The sequence below is a fragment of the Malania oleifera genome, chromosome 8 (genome assembly GCF_029873635.1).
Source record: "Malania oleifera isolate guangnan ecotype guangnan chromosome 8, ASM2987363v1, whole genome shotgun sequence".
NCBI lineage: Eukaryota > Viridiplantae > Streptophyta > Magnoliopsida > Santalales > Ximeniaceae > Malania > Malania oleifera.
In genome coordinates this window covers 23,511,501-23,528,147 of record NC_080424.1, presented here as the reverse complement: position 1 = coordinate 23,528,147, position 16,647 = coordinate 23,511,501, and the positions used below count along the sequence as shown (strand labels likewise).

The window sequence follows — 16,647 nt, the reverse complement described above, 5'->3', positions numbered from 1 at the left end:
TACATTTAACCATCTGAGTCATCTTCTTCTTTCATTATTTCTTGAAATACTGTACGTAACTCTACTGTACAAATGCATAGGAGTGGGAACAATTTCCAGTGCTTTGGATGAGGAAGGGGTGCTAGACATTGACACAACCATCTCACTGCAAAGCACATGGCATGCCATGAAGATCTGATTTCCATGGGTTTGGTTTGCAACATCAGTATCAGGTGTTTATGTAAAGAAGTTGAACACTTAAAGCACACGAAAATATTGAGTTCGTATTATCTACAACAATTACAACATCTTTTTAACTAAAGATTGCTTGGCTTACTTAAGAATGAAGCTCGCTATTAACCAAATCGAGACCCACTCGTATTTTCAACATGATTCCCTTGTCAAGTTTTTCCAAAAGCATGGAAGTTGCATTACAACCCATACTCCTATGGGGGGGGGGTATGTAGCCAATATTGAATTGTTTGGTTCAGTATCATGCCTGGATGACTCATTCTCAAAGTTAGTAGGCTTTAGTTTCTCCTTGAACTGATTGATAGCAGTAATGCAGACATGTTAAATTGTTGACAAAAGGTCAAATGGGTTAGGTCGTTGATGACCCATTCACCCATTCAACAACAACAACGACAAAACCAAGCCTTAGTCCCACTAAGTGGGGTCAGCTATATGAATCCTTTTCTACCCATTTATGTGATCATGAGCCATTTCTTTTGATAGATTCAAGGATATTAAATTCTTACTCACTATTTCCTCCTAAGTTATTTTAGGTCTACCTTTACCCCTTCTACTGCCCCCCTCAGTAACTAAGTCACTTTTCCTTACAGATGCACTATGTGGCCTACGTTGCAAGTTTCCATACCATCTGAGTCATCCCTCCCTTATCTTATCTTCTATAGGAGCTACACCTAACTTACCATGAATATGTTCATTCCTTAATTTATCTTTGAATGTTATACCACTCATCCATCTAAGCATTCTCATCCCGAAAACTTTTACTTTTTGGATATTACGTTTCTTTGTTGCCCAACATTCCGATCCATATAACATAACTAGTCTTATAGCTATTCTATAAAACTTCCCTTTCAATTTTAAGGGTATTCTACGATCACATAGCACACTTGAAGCACTTCTCCATTTTACCCAACTTGCTTTAACTCTATGCATTACGTCATCTTCAATTTCTCCTTCAGCTTGCATAATAGATCCAAGGTATAGAAATCTACAAGTGCTATTTATTTCTTCATCATCAAATTTAACTTTGTCTCCAATATTCTTCCTATCATTACTAAAATTACATTTCATATATTCTGTTTTATTTCTACTTATCCTAAAGTCTCTAGATTCCAAAGTTTCTCTCCATAATTCTAACTCAGCCTCTACTCCATCCCTAGTTTCATCGATTAATACAATACATCTGCAAACAACATACACCATGGAACCTCCTTTTGAATACTCTTAGTCAATTGGTCCATCACTAAAGCAAAAAGATAAGGAATTAAAGCAGATCCTTGATGTACACCTATGGTAATTGGAAATTCTCTAGTTTCTCCATCTATAGTCCTTACACTAGTCATTACTCCATCGTACATATCCTTAATGGCATCGGTATACCTACAATATACACCTTTCTCAAGGTCAATAAATATCATATGCAAGTCCCTCTTCTTTTCCCTAAACTTTTTCATTAATCTTCTAAAAGATAAATAACTTATGTGGTAGATCTCTCAAGCATAAAACCAAATTAATTTTCTGAGATTTTCATTTCTAATCTTAATCTTTGTTCAACTACCCTTCCCCATAGTTTCATCGTATGACTCATAAGTTTAATTTCATGATAGTTATTACAATTTTGAATATCTCATTTATTTTTGTATATAGGTATTAAAGTGTTTTTCCTCCATTCTTCTAGAATTTTCTTAGTTTTTACATTTGTATTAAATAAATTAGTTAACCTTATAAATCTGTTTTCACCCAAGCATTTCCAAACTTCAATTGGGATGTTATCTGGTTCCATAGCTTTCCCATTTTTTATCTTTTTTAGTGCAAACTTAACTTCGTTAACTCTAATTTTGTGAATAAATCTTATATTTGTAGTCTTTTCCTCATTTGACAATTTTAAGTTTAAACCTTTTATTTGGTTTTTGTTAAACAACTTACTAAAGTAATTTCACCATCTTTCTTTAATATCTTCGTCCTTAACCAAGACAATATTATGCTCACTTTTTATAAATTTTACATTTTCTAAGTCCTTGCTCTTCCTTTCTCTAACTTTAACAAGTTTAAATATATCTCTTTCCCCTTCTTTTGTACCTAATCTATCATACAAACTATTATATGATTTATATTTAGCTTCACTAACAGCCCTTTTTGCATCTTTTCTTGCCTCCTTATATTTTCAAAATTATCTCCGTTTCTACATTTTTGCCACATTTTATACCAATTTTTTTTTTTTTTATCTTTATGATTTTTTGTACATCTTTATCCCACCTCCAACTCTCTTTTCTATTCGAGAATCTTCCCCTAGATTCACTTAAAATTTCTTTTGCTATTTTTTTAATAGAGCTAGTTAATCTATTCCAAAGAGTATTTGTATCTATCCCATCCTTTATGATCCAATCCCCATCTTTGATCATTTTATCTTTAAATTTTTATTATATTTTCTCCTTTCAGGTTCCACCATCTAGTTCTCCTACACTGATTTATTTTATCGTTTTTCTTCCAATTTTTAATACATATATCTAACACTAAGACTCTATATTGTGTGGTTAGGCTTTCACCTGGAATAACTTTACAATCCTTACATGATAAACGATCTACCCTCCTAGTTAAAAAAAATTCTATTTGACTTCTATTTTGTCCACTTTTAAAGGTTATTAAGTGTTCTTCTCTCTTCTTAAAACAAGTATTCATTATACTAAAATCATATGACATAGCAAAGTCTAAGATCATCTCTCCAGACTTATTTTTGTCTCCATATCCATATCCTCTATGTATCCTCTCATAATTTTTATTATCTCTTCCAACGTGTGCATTTAGATCCCCTCTTATATTTATTTTCTCGGCCCTGGTATGCCTTATATAATACTATTCATATCTTCCCAAAATTGTCTTTTAAGATTTTTCTGTTAAACCAACTTGAGGAGCATAAGCACTAATGATATTTATTATCTCTTGTTCTAAAACCATCTTGATTTTTATAATTCTATCCCTTACTCTAGTTACATCGACAACGCTATCTTTTAAGTTTTTGTCTATAATAATGCCTACTCCATTCTTATGTTTTTCTTTTCCAGTGTACCAAAGTTTAAATCCCGATTTATCGATTTCTTTAGCTTTCTCCCCCACCCACTTAGTTTCTTGAAGGAAAATTATATTAATTCTTTTTCTAATCATTGTATCCATAATTTCCATGCTTTTACATGTAAGTGTCCCTATATTCCAAGTTGCTAATCTAATCCTTGTTTCTAACGTCTTTACTTGCCCACGTTCGGAATAATGCAGGAACCCTCGCATATTTGACACTGTACGTAGGCGCCAACACGGCGCGTTGCTTCAAGGCGACGACCTAGCCCACCCTCGCCCACTTTTCGCTACATCCGGGTGGTTCAAGTGCAACACGTCGCTCGTAGGGGACGCCCCGACAAATATTCGGTAAGGATTCATTTGACAAATTTTACGCTGACTATTAGCTACCTAACGCAACCCTCCTCTTTAACCTGGGCTTGGGACCGGCTATGTGTGAAAAAAATAGGACATTAAGTGCATCACAGGCTAAGTTTCATTTACCCATTCATGATCCATTAATATAAAATGACACGACTCATTTATAATCCTACTCAATTAAACAAGTGAAAATAGACATCCGATAAAATTGGAACTATACAGAGCATGGCCCCTGCGCAAGGATGACACGCACAAATCGAGAAATGGTATCAGAGCAATTACCCAGCTGGAAGTGTGATGAAATTCACATCGCCTGGGTTTGGAAATGTGTGAGTTCACAACGAGGACATTGCGTTCTGTAAGTGGGGGAGAATGTGATACCCCATGGAAGAAAAACTTAAAAAGGATTAGATGTTACTACCCATATCAATAAGGTGCACATTTCTTTTCAGGAGCCTTCACATAAGAACTCCACGGTTAAGCATGCTTGGCTTGGAGTAATCTTGGGATGAGTGACCTTTTGAGAAGTTTTTTCAAGAAGTGTGTGAGTGAGGACAAAACACATTGAAAATGACATGTGTTGGTCTGTGGGGCCAGTCATTAGTCCGATAAGGCCCGCCCGTATTGTCTGGTTCAGGTAGAGGAAGGAGAGACGCTGTGCTCCATAACAAATTTAGCTTGGGGCGTTACAAAATTTACCCATTTAGTTTTAGAAGTGGAGGCCATTCTTAATTATTTTTCCTTCACCCTTCTCTTTTGACTACTAGGTAAAGCTCAATTTCTATGATGTCAGGGTTTGGCTGAGAAATAAAAGAGGACGGTGGCTCAGATTGTCCACTAGTGGGGCAACCAACGGAACACCGTTGTCATCTCGAAGACATCGAAACTGGGGAGATTGAAAGAGAACCTCCAAGCTCTTGAGTTTAAGCTGAACCAAGAGGACATGAATCTCATAAAAAACATGGATTAGAATTATAGAACAAATCAATGTGCCAAGACTTGAGGCGTAGATCCATATGCCTAAGCATATCTGTAATTTTGTAAGCTGCTACTTCTTTTGGTCTAATAAGAGAGTGGATCATTATTTCTTCTTAGGCTTATGTATCTCTGGCTCGATTTAACAAATAAAGAAAATGTGTTGAGCTACCCATGTAACACTTGATCAATATTGATTCTTAAATCATACTTGATAGATGGATAGAACCATAGCTATTAAAAGAAAAGCAAGCAAGACCCAACATGCCTAATGGCAAGATACATGTTGGAGAAAGCACCAATTCAAACAGAATGGATTCAAAATGATGTTATTGCATGGATGGGGTTTTAAATTCAGAAAGGCCACAGAAAATGAACAATTTTTGTAAACTCGAAAAGGCGACAGAAAATGAATAAGTTTTGTTGCCCCCTTGGGAAAAAAAGAGAGATTTTTTTTTTCCCCAATCAGCAACTTCTTGTTTATTTATTATTCAGTTATTTTTTAAAAGGAAGATAGAAACAGGGGCAAACGGAGCTTTGAACACAACCAATCAAACAAGGCAGCTCTTAACCAATTATACAATATACACATTTTACAACTGCAATTATCAAGTAATTGGCTTCTTACGCCACAATGTGTGTATAGTTTTCCTTTCATTCAAAAACTCCACAAGTTCCAACAAGTTTATCATTTCATTTTCTACAAAAAGAGAAAATGTGCAGATGAAACATCCTCTGCTTTATGATACAAAGGGTATTTAGCCCCCTGTCTTGATAAGAGTTTATTAATATGCAGAGAACCAAAATGTTCCTCTACTCCCTCGAGTAAATTGCACTGAAAAGTAATTACAGAAACTTTGTGGATGAAAAGCATATACATTAGTAAACAAATGGAATAATCGCGAATCTGCCTCTTGGGTAGTTGTCGAATTTATGGAGATACCATCTATGGGTTTCTGCTGCTGCAAACGCCAGGTTTGCTACCTGCCATGGCAAGACAAAAGCTTCAGGCTTCCAAGAAAGCACAAATTCAAAAACATTTCTGAATGTTTTAAATCTCTGGCAAGGAAAAATTACCACAAATTCAAAAAGTAACCAGACTGTGAGGTCAGTACCACCGCTAGCAACCACAAGACCAGCATATATAACCTTCAGTATTAGCATGGCAGCAGTTAGAAGAGCTAGCCATTGGATAAAAAAACGGAAGAATGAGCAGAAGAAAAGCAATTAGGCCTGAAAATGTTAGCCCCAAGCAATAAACTACATAATCCACAATACAAATATTTTCTACAGTTTCACTCCCAGGAGGAGTGGTGAAATTATTTCATAGACCACGAGGTTTTTAAAGATCGAACACCAAAGAATCCAATGGTCAGGAGTAACAAAGATATGTGGGAAGTCATTAGCACACGTAAATGTGTGCGTGCGCATGTAGAGAGAGAGAGAGAGAGAGAGACTCACGATTTCAGCCAGGTAGTGGGGAGAAGAAACGATTTCAAACCAATCACCATGCGGGATAACATATTCTTGTTCAGTGTGTGCACGTAGTGAGCCCTGATCAATATTTAAAAATGTCAGTGAAAAATGGCATGGTAGCTGCACTGGAAATTCAAGTAGTGCTCCTGATTATGCTCACTTTGTCATCCCTCTTCCCCTAACTGTGAGATAGGGATAAATGGCAGAACCAGAGAAACTAGCACTCTGGAAAAAAATCAATCCATTCCCACCTAAAAACTACAGGCTTCTGTTTCAAAGAATTTCTACCCTGACCCTGAACCTTTACAAAGAGGGTTTGCTTATGATAACAATAAAACTACATCAAAAGCACTTTTCTACACTGCATATATATTCAATTTCCACCATCTCACTGGGGAATCCTTCTTTTGGAGAAATGAACAAGAGATGTATTCAGCACCTCTGTCCAACATATGAAGAAACAGATTCCTCATCAATCACTATTCACTACAACTGTCCATTTGCAATCAACTGCCAGTTGCTCCAATCTGATCAGTATTTTAATTTTAATTTTATATTTTATATAGAATACTATCTTATCATAGTCATCAAAGAATAAAAATTATTTCTTATGCTAACATCATGTTAAAACCAAGCAACTGATTTTCAGAGACATAACACTCACAAGAATGGCATGACAACGGAGCTGATGAATCCAACCCCAGAAAAATATAGCAGCACCAATCCATTGGCGCCACCCAAGCTTCATAAGAGGATTCAAATATCCCCACCAATCAAATTCAACAGCAGGCATCTGATTCTTGCCTCTGACAATAAACTCAGCCACTACATCTGCTGCATATTCGAACACTGCTGGCAACCAAATGCTGCAAAGTGATAAAGGTGCTGCTATGTAGAAACTAACCACAGGAAAATGACACAAATTAGTAAAAATTCTGACACGTGAATAGTCACTGGAAGATCAAAGAAACAAGAAACGATGAACATTGAATCAATAATATAAGTAAGGAGATAAACTAAAAGGAATAAATAGAGGTCAAAAACTTGGATCTAGGCGAAACTTTTTATTTTTTTTTAAAAAATTTCGATTCTCATTTTTTGTTCATTTATTTAATTTTATGATTGACTTATCAACATAATAAACCATTTAATTACATATAAATTACATGGGACAGAAGAGGGAGGATGCCGTGGACATCAAATTCACAACAATGAGAAAGAATCATAGACAATAGGAACCAAGCTCAAATGTTTCTATTTGGATGGGAATAAAATCAAGAAGAATCATATTCATCATGTCCAAACTCCATAATGTAAGCTCTCAAATGGTATTAACAACCACTACGACTTCTCCAACCCGTAAAATCACAATATTGACTAATAAAACTTGCTACATATAAGAGGGATAACAATTCTGCAAAAACAGATTTTCAGGTATAGCATGAGTAAATAGGAATCAAATCAGAGTTTCTCCATGCACTTAAGTGCCACTGCAAAGCTTCACATGTCACTTTCCAATCCATCAATGCTTCGCAGTTTGGATATCTCCATGCAAACTGGTCACTTGATTGCAAAATGGTGAAAATTTGCATTTATTCATCTAGAAGACACCCTAGTGGATAAATTGGCAATAGCAATGCATAAATAAAACATACTATCACATGCAACAAAAGAGTGAACTAAATAGTTTAGGTGTACACAATGTATGCCAAGCAACAAAAGTATATGTATATATCAAAATGCAAATAATATTCTTTTAATAGGGAGCTGTAGTGCTGCAAAGAAGAACTTTCAAGAGAAGAAACTTTGAAATCGCATACCGCATATGAAGGAATACCTTTACTAAAAATCCATAAATTTATTCAACATATTGGCAGGATTAGAAAAGCAACTACAATGTGCAAAGTTATAGAAATCTGCAAGCTTTTAACTTTCGAACCACAAGCTTTCTCAGTCAAATGGATCAAATTTAACAATAAGCACATCATGACATACATATGAAAGCATGTTTGAAGTAAACGTTAAGCATAAGCATGTGCTAAAAGATAGGATATTTCATCACAAGACTTCCATTTTTAAGACGAAGAGATTAATATTACCTGATCCAATAATTCCCAGGCATCACCCACTCCACTCACAAAATTAGCAGTGAAGAATATGGCAGGAAGAGAATCAATAATAAGAAAATATCCATGAAACTTACAACATGCCCGTTAGATAGCCAGAAATGTGCATCCGAGCAGATGGGCTGTAGTTTAATACAAATATTGACTCATAAAGGCGCCTTAACACTTGAACTTCCATTAACAGAAGTAGAAACAGAGATTGCCAGACGCTGTTTATCAGTTTTCCCCGGATTGATTGAGATTCGTACAATGAAGAGATATGTGAGCCTCCAGCCAATTCGCTAGCAATGGTTGAGTAATCCAATGGCTCAGAAACCAATGGCACCATTTTATAGGCATAGAACGATGTTACAAGAACCAAGAATGTTGTCCACACCACAGCCACCACGTAGAAATGAAGAAAGAACTTTTGAGGAACAGTGAATCTCTACAATTTAACATTGTAGTAAAGTTTAGCTTGATAGAATCAGAGAGATAAGATGCATTTTATTTTCAATAATGAATAAAAAGAGAAATTATAATAGTATAATAATGTAGACAACAATTCCCCCCTTTCCCCAGTCTCCTAAATAACAATACAGTATGACCTGCCATTATAATATGTTTGACATGACAATCAAAATACATTTTCGCTAATAAATCATACTCAAACATAAGAATTCAGTTGAATTATGCCGCCCTATCGTAAAATGCCTGCCCGTAACCCAGCAGATAGAGTGGGTTTATTTTGTACACCAACGCCTCGGATTCCCTCTGACTGATCAAATCTGCTCAAAATGACTACCGCGCTGTCCACGTCCGCCCGCCAAATTATTGTTAGCCAAGGAAAATGACTCGTGGTTACATTCCCGTCTCTTAGAAAGAGCGGCTAAACGATCGGACCAGACAGGCGCAGGAAGGGTGGTCAAAATCTAATAGGTCAGGCAAAGCGGCGAATTCATTTGGGTCGTTCTGCCTCCAAACACATGAATTCGTTCGCAAATGAATTCCGCGTAATGATTTATTGCAAATTAAGCGAACTTCATTTTTTTTTTTTTTTTCCAAGCGGAGTGTAATCCTTCAGTATAGCACACTTCCATTCATAAAGGTAACCCTAAATCCACTAATAGTGTCGTAAGTTAAATTTGAAAGGAAAATACAAAAACCAAAACCGAAAAAGAAAAGAAAAATCTCTCGGTGAACGATCTTCAACTTACATGGGAGGACGACTGCATGGTCTTCCCTCTCTTCGCAAACCCCAACAGAACCTCGCGAAACGAACTGAGCCCATAAGAAGGCATCAGAGCTATGAGAATGGGCAGCGTTCCAGCAACCCATGCCAATCTCAACAATCCGACGAGTCGTGGGAAATCCATTGCAGAGAGACAGAGGGCGTGCAGTAACTCTGTAAACTGCTTCAAAAAACCTTAGGTTGTGATGATTCCAGTTGAAGAGAGTAAGGGAAGCGGCGATGGCCCATAAAAGTGCAGGGATTAACTTAGATATAATCCCTAGGGCTTGCTAGTGAAGAAAGAATACAGGTGAAGAGATGCCAGACGTGCAAGTGTCGAGAACAGGGGGAGGAGTAGTGCAAGTTTCCTTCTTCTTCGTCTTCTTCTTCCCTGTTCTGGTGTCCTCTGCGTATGCATGTTTGTTTTTGTTCTTATAGTTTTAGTTTTTTGTTTTTTGTTTTGTTTGGAGTAATTTTTTTTATTTTATAATTTAATTAACTATTTTATATGTCAATCGATTGATGGTATTTTAAGATATTACAAAATTAAATATTAAAAAAAAATATAACTTATTATTAACTAATTTTAAAATAATTATAATTATACATGAGCACTATTAGATTAGATTTATGATGTTTATTATTTTATTTTATTTTATTTTTTTCACTTCATGATGTGTGAATAGAAGTCTGACATGATTTAATTCTGATTAAATATTTAAAAAAAAATAAATCTAAGTTTGTAACCATTAAATATTTAATATCTTTAAATAGAATTATATGTTTATTTTTCACAAAAAAATATTTAAAAAAATGTATTAATGGTTCAATATTTATGAGAGAATAAAACCGTAAAGATGTTTATTAATATTATTGAAACAAATCAATTAAAACAAGACAATATTTTCAATGTTCATAATAAAAGAATTACTTGAGAAAAATTTTGAACTTATATCCCAGGGTACAATGTAGCTTATATTTTATTGCCAATATTTAATTAACAAAATAATTTAAAGGTAATTTAAAAGTATAAAAAGATATCAATCCAAAGAGAAAGAAAAAAATAACTTTAAAATTCAATATTTAAAATTATTTTACATATTTAAACAAAATCTTGTCTTTTTAATACAAATCTTGAAAACTTTAAAAATTGGTTAAAACTTATAATTCTTTGAAAAATTGAAATTTAGCACATAGAAAATCCTTTTCACGACTAAATAGGCCTGAGGTTTTTTTTTCCTAGAAATAAATCGAAAATGTCTTTTATATATGCTCCAACTTTGTAGGGAGGGTCATGCTAGTCTTATGACTCTTATCTAGTGGTGCAATCGAGTCAGTTGAGTTATAACATGTTCAAGCTAATCTCGTTTAATAAACGAACTCTTAAAATCAAGATCGAGTTAGGATCGTTAACTAAATGAGCTAAGCTTAACTTTCTTTATGTTCAGCTCATTTATCAATTGAGTTTAAAATGGAACTAAGTGAGTCAAGACTGATCTTGTCAAAATTGTGATTATATATTAATAAACATTATATTTAAATCTAAAATTACTTATTGATATATAAAATTAATATTTTAATTTATTTTTTTTACTATTTTATGTCATTGAAAATTTTTAAAAAATAAAAGACAATGTGAGTAGTGACGATTAAAGAGAAAGTACTTTTAAATATATATATATATATATATATATATATATGTAAAATAATGTATGTTTAAAATTAACTCTAAATCAAATATATAAATTAATGAACTAAGAAGCAAATAGACAAATCTTTTTTTTTTTTAATCCTACATGCTAAAAATTTTATGCTAATTTGTGTTATAATTTTTTTTATCACATTATACATTTATATTTTTTATAAAATAAAAAAAATAAATGATCAAATTGTCATTAGAACAACATTAGAAAAATAATTATAGAGGGACAATAACATTTTCTAAATATGCCAATAATGTCTCTATTTTTTTAATAAGTTAAAAAATTAATATTATAGAAAGAGTTAAGATCATTGTGAGTGTTTATATCTTAAATATAATCATTTAAGTTATCAAAGATTAGTGATACCATCATTCATTTTCGATTTAAACAATAATTTTCTAAGAGTACTTTAGGTAGACAAAAATCATTTAATTTTTTATGCATCATCATGTGTTTCTTAAAAATGTAGACACACATTATGAAAATTATTGAATATGAATCATATTTTTCGATTCTATCTTGTTTTTTATGCACATTTATTTTAATTTTTATTGTTTAAAAATATTTTAAACAATAAAATGTATGCATCAAAATACACACACACACACACACACACACACATATATATAACTAGCTCCAGAAGGCCTAAAAGGTGTGAGATTAAAGGTGTATTCTCAAGAAGGGGGTAAATTGGGTAATTAAAAATTTTATTAGTGGAAATTCAGATTACCTTAACCCTTTTTAATTTAAACTTATACAACCACAATCTCAATATCTAAATAGCAACCATACTATACCAAACGGGAATCTTAGGTATGAATATGAAATCTGAAAATATAATCCAATACTCAAACTTCAAATAATTCAATTTATCAATTCAGAATTTGATTTTCAACAATAGTCAATGATCTTTTCAAAAACACAAATTTAGTAGTGCAACTTGGATTTTCTTTTACAACTTTAAGTTTCAATAGAATGATCAATCCCAAATACTTTACTTCAGTTAATTCAGCCCAAAATTTAGATATTATATCTCAACACGATTTTTAATCCAACAACTTAAATCAATCTTAAAAATAACTACTTGGTTCAGTCACAATTCCAAATATTCAGCAAATTCTCAATATTCACCAAGTTTCCAATTTTCAGTAGGTTTTCAAATATTCAGCAAGTTCTCAAATATTCAGAAAGTTCTCAAAGAATATCAAACATGCACGCAAGTTATATCTTGCAAAAATTTAAAGAGTAAGGGAAGAAGAGTTGAACACCAAATTTTTTATAAGGTTCAGCTAGTAGCCTACATCCTTGCCTCAAGCAACCCACTTTAAGGATTTTCCTTTCCACTTCATTACCAGCTGAAGTAAACCTCTCTCCGATCAAGGTGGAGCCGCCTCTCTAACGAGAAAAATCCTCTCTCTAGGCAATGATTCAAATCCTTGAACCATCAATAACAAAACAAACAAAGTAAGATTATTTGTACAATAGAATACTCATCAAAAAGAGCAAATTAGTATACGTTGGAATCAATATACTTCAAAGAAATCAATAAAGAAGATGGAGCTCGAAAGTTTATCACCAGTAATCTAATTATAGAGTGTGGATTTCAATAGAACGAATCAGATTTTTGTGAGTTTCAGTAAGAACAACACATCAACCCTTTTAGAAAATATTTTAGTAGTACAACACCAATTTTGAATTCGTATGTGTGCCTTGAGTTGCACTAATATGTGAGAATAATATGTATATATAGTGCATAAGGGTTTCTAAATGTTTTCCCCAATTTTTCTCTGAATTTGGAAACCATTCATGCAAATTTTGGAAACAATATTAGCATTGTTAATAATTTAAAACATAGACTTCAATCGACTAGGCAGTAGGGTCAGTCGCCTGAACTCTTTAAAAAATAGCACATTCTGAAAGTCAGTACTGGGGCAATCGACTAGTCTCGATAGGTTAGTCGCTTGTTTATGTTCTATTTGCTTATTTACAAAGTCAATAGTCTGTCAGTCACCTGATGATATATCATCAGTTGCCTGACCATTAAGCCACACTTTGTTTTTCAAAGTTTGGTTCCAAAACTTAAATTTATAACTTAGAAAACTTAATTGAGGCCTTATGAAAATATTTTCCATGTATAAAAATAGGTCTTTAAGTCCATGATATTTCCTAAGAGTTTCAATCATCAATATTAAAATTTGAAGTACTTAGATGAGACTTTAATAAGATAAAAACTATCTAAGAGCCTAAGTCTTCATGTCTTATAGCTTCCACACTTTGTCCAAGCTTTAATCAAATCTTCAATATGCTTTACATCCATCATGACTCATAGCTTTAAATGCAAACTTCATTCAATCTCTTCAAACATACGAACTTGATTTCATAAAAACACTTGAGCACTGAAACTTAACTCAAACAAACATGTTAAGTATCCTTAATTTGCTATCATTAAAACGAGATTAAGCCTTATTAGGCCAACAATCTTCTCCTTTTTTATGATGACAAATAAGGAGCAAAAATGAGAAATCCTTAATAAGGCTCCCCCTTACAATAAACATATCCTTAAGAAGTCATGTAGTGAATATCAGAATTTTCAAAACTTTCAACATATATCATGATATATCAATTATAACTCCCCCTGAATGAATTATTTCTCTAAATACATTCCATATTCAATAAGATTAGAAATTCATTCATAAGGCATACTTCTCAAAATTCGGAATATTCATATCATGTATAAGTCCATGTATATGTGTCAACATGTATACAATGTCAAGCTTATATTGCAGTGCTAAGTTAATATCATGCTATCATGTTCAACATGCTTAATTTTGCTAATGCTTCTTCTCCCCCTTTTGACTTCATAAAAAAGGATTAACTATGAAGAAACAACATACAAATCAACTGGGGACCATAAATCAGCATTCAGTTCACATGAACAAGGTCCAAGTTCAGCATGCAATTCTCAAGGCAATCATCCATCAGAATGTCCAATCCAGATATCCATAATTTAATATGCAAAAGATATTCAACATAATCCAAATTCAGTATGTAAAATAACATATCCAAAATAAGCATTAAAATAGAAGTAGCAAAGCAAAATAAGAGAGCAATATCAAAAGTTGTATCAAACACACATATTACAACCCATATTTGTTTTAGTGAGATAAGAAATAAATTTAGCTAAGCATCATCTCCACCATATGTTTCTGTACCCTCCTCATCATCATCTTCATCTTCATCACCTCTTGAGCTCGTCTCCATGGGAGCCTTTCCTTGTGAAGAGGAGGAGCCGCCTGTATAACTCTCTATGCGTTCGAGCCTCTAATCAAAAGCAGTGAAGTGAGAAGTGAAACTGGACTGAAGTGCACTAAAGTGTGAAAAAGTTAGGGTTTTACGAACATTAACTATTTATACTATCGCAGGTTAGCCAACTGCACTTAAAGAGTCAGTTGCTTAATGAGCCTAAACCTGAGATATTCGTAAGCTAGTGTAAGTTCAGTCGACTGAGGGTAAGTTGTCAATCGCCTGTCCTTCAATACTTTTGACTTGAGACACTGATATGTATATAGATATGTTTTTTATCTATTTGGGATGTAGTATGAATGTTTGGAGGTACATGTGTAACTATGGTGGTATTAGAACTCTAGTATAGTTTTGAGGTTAAAAATATTTTCCGCTGCATGATTTTAGATTGAGTTATGGATAGGTGTAGTCGGTACCCCACTTTGGGTTCGAGTCATATATTATGGTATCAGAGATTGTGAAATGGGTTATTTATGGATTAGTAGCACTCCGGGCCCCACCAAATTTGGAGCGCTATAGTTGTGGTATCAGAGCCTAGGTTGCTAGGTTCTGTAGACTTTAGTAGATAATAATACTAGAGTATAGGTATGAATTAAGATGAGAATAAGAATGGGCTGATTAGGATTTTAGTAAGTCATTATTGGAGGTTAAATTGGAATTTTGAGTTTTGGTCTCGCAGCCTGGAGGCAGAAATCCCTTGAAGGTCTTCTATGATTATCCTAAAACGACGGTTTCTTCTATCAAAAATTCAAGGAAGACTCACTAGGAAGCAGTGAAGTGGATTTTAAGATATCTACCTGGCACTATTGAGAAGTGCTATGTTTTGACGAAGGAGATTTGAAAATTCGAGGATATGTTGATGCCGATTTCGCAAGTGAAATTGTTCATCGTAGAAGCACCACCGGATATGTGTTCATTGTTGGTAAAATAGTTGTTAGTTGGATGTTACAGATACAGAAGATTATTGTTTTATCTACTACAGAAACTAAGCATGTAGCAGTGACAGAAGCTAGTAAAGAGATGATTTGGCTTCAAGGTTTGTTAACAAAGCTTGGAATAAAGCAGGAAAGAAATGTTTTGCACAACGACAGTTAGAGTGTGATACAACTGGCAAAGAACTCTGCATTTCATTCCAAAACCAAAGACATTGGATTACGTTATCATTTCATCATATCTCTATTAGAGGATGGTGTGTTGATACTGGAAAAAATCCAAGGTAGCAGGAATCCGGCAAATATGTTAACAAAGGTGGTAACTACAGAGAAGCTGAAGTTGTATTCAACTTCAGTTGGTTTTCATGCTTGAAGACAAATTTGAGCACATCATTATCTATATACTAGTTGAGATGGTATCTCCGTCTCCAAGTGGGAGATTGTTAAGCTGAAATGGAAACGGATTAAATGGAAACAAAAAATTATATGGCCTTGAAGAGGATGAGTTGTAAATGAAAATGAGTCGGGGAGGAGCCAGCTTTCATGTGCTGGAATGATAATGCCCGTGTGCTAAAATAACCTATTAAATATCCCAATTACTCCCTTCCTTTCCTATCCATTCAATATAGCTATATAATGAAGCAATTGTACATGAATGTGAATATAGTGAAGTGAGTGAGTGAGAAGTGTGAGAGTACTGAAAGCGAGAGAAAGAAAAGTGTGAGAAGAGTTTAGTTGAGTGTGTGTCTACTCCTCTTATTTTTCTCTCAGGTTATAGTATATTCGGTATGCTCCGTGGACGTAGGTCAGATTAGACCGAGCCACGTAAATCTGGTATTCTTATTTTGTATTGTATGTGTGATTATTGTTCCTAGATCCCTAACAATAGTATGATATAATTGTTCTTGTAACATAAATTGCTTTTTGAAAATATGCCAAAGTGCATAGATACAATTCTCCATTGGTATCATAAAGGGCATGGTGTTTGGATCTTAATTTTATCTTTTTATAGTACACATGCTGCAAAAGATGAAATGTAAGTTGTATTTTCTACCTGCATTGAAGCTCTACTTCTTTCTCAACACTATAATCGGAGTATTAATATTAGTTATACAGTTTCTAATTAGAGGGCTCCTTGCACATACTTTTGCACATAATTTTTCCTCAAGTGGTTCAATACAAAAGGGAAATAAAAAATGTGACATTCATAGGCAAGATGTTTAGAACAATTTTTATTTTTTATTTTTTTTGAGTTCCAAGTT

The 16,647-nt window shown here is 33.7% G+C and overlaps 1 protein-coding gene and 2 pseudogenes across 2 annotated transcripts; 2 read left to right on the top strand and 1 right to left on the bottom strand.

Moving 5' to 3' along the window:
* The window catches only part of LOC131162608 (NADP-dependent D-sorbitol-6-phosphate dehydrogenase-like), a 68,061-nt pseudogene extending 63,431 nt beyond the window's left edge, over window positions 1–4,630 (top strand).
* On the top strand, window positions 3,846–3,938 carry LOC131163260 (U6 spliceosomal RNA; annotated as a pseudogene).
* A 610-nt stretch (window positions 4,631–5,240) lies between the features above and the next one.
* Window positions 5,241–9,881, bottom strand: LOC131162386 (polyprenol reductase 2-like). 2 transcript variants are annotated; one of them, XM_058118818.1, is made up of 6 exons: window positions 9,434–9,881; window positions 8,315–8,664; window positions 6,776–7,010; window positions 6,097–6,189; window positions 5,713–5,784; window positions 5,241–5,619 (listed from the first exon to the last, which is right to left on the bottom strand). In XM_058118818.1, exons 1-6 carry the CDS (start codon window positions 9,590–9,592, stop codon window positions 5,515–5,517), a joined length of 1,014 nt encoding a protein of 337 aa, XP_057974801.1. In that variant the 5' UTR covers window positions 9,593–9,881; the 3' UTR covers window positions 5,241–5,514. The 2 variants fall into 2 exon arrangements, with proteins under 2 accessions (XP_057974801.1, XP_057974802.1); XM_058118819.1 differs by lacking the exon at window positions 6,097–6,189.
* Window positions 9,882–16,647: the final 6,766 nt, after the last annotated feature.

Excerpts from the sequence above, each read along its gene's own strand:
- LOC131162386 (XM_058118818.1), bottom strand. The coding sequence starts at position 9,592 with ATGGATTTCCCACGACTCGTCGGATTGTTGAGATTGGCATGGGTTGCT. Across the intron at positions 7,011-8,314 it reads GGCTATCTAACGGGCATGTT|TTTCTACATAGCAGCACCTT; the intron begins GTAAGTTTCATG and ends TCCTGTGGTTAG. Across the intron at positions 5,620-5,712 it reads GGTTACTTTTTGAATTTGTG|GTAGCAAACCTGGCGTTTGC; the intron begins GTAATTTTTCCT and ends TTGCCATGGCAG.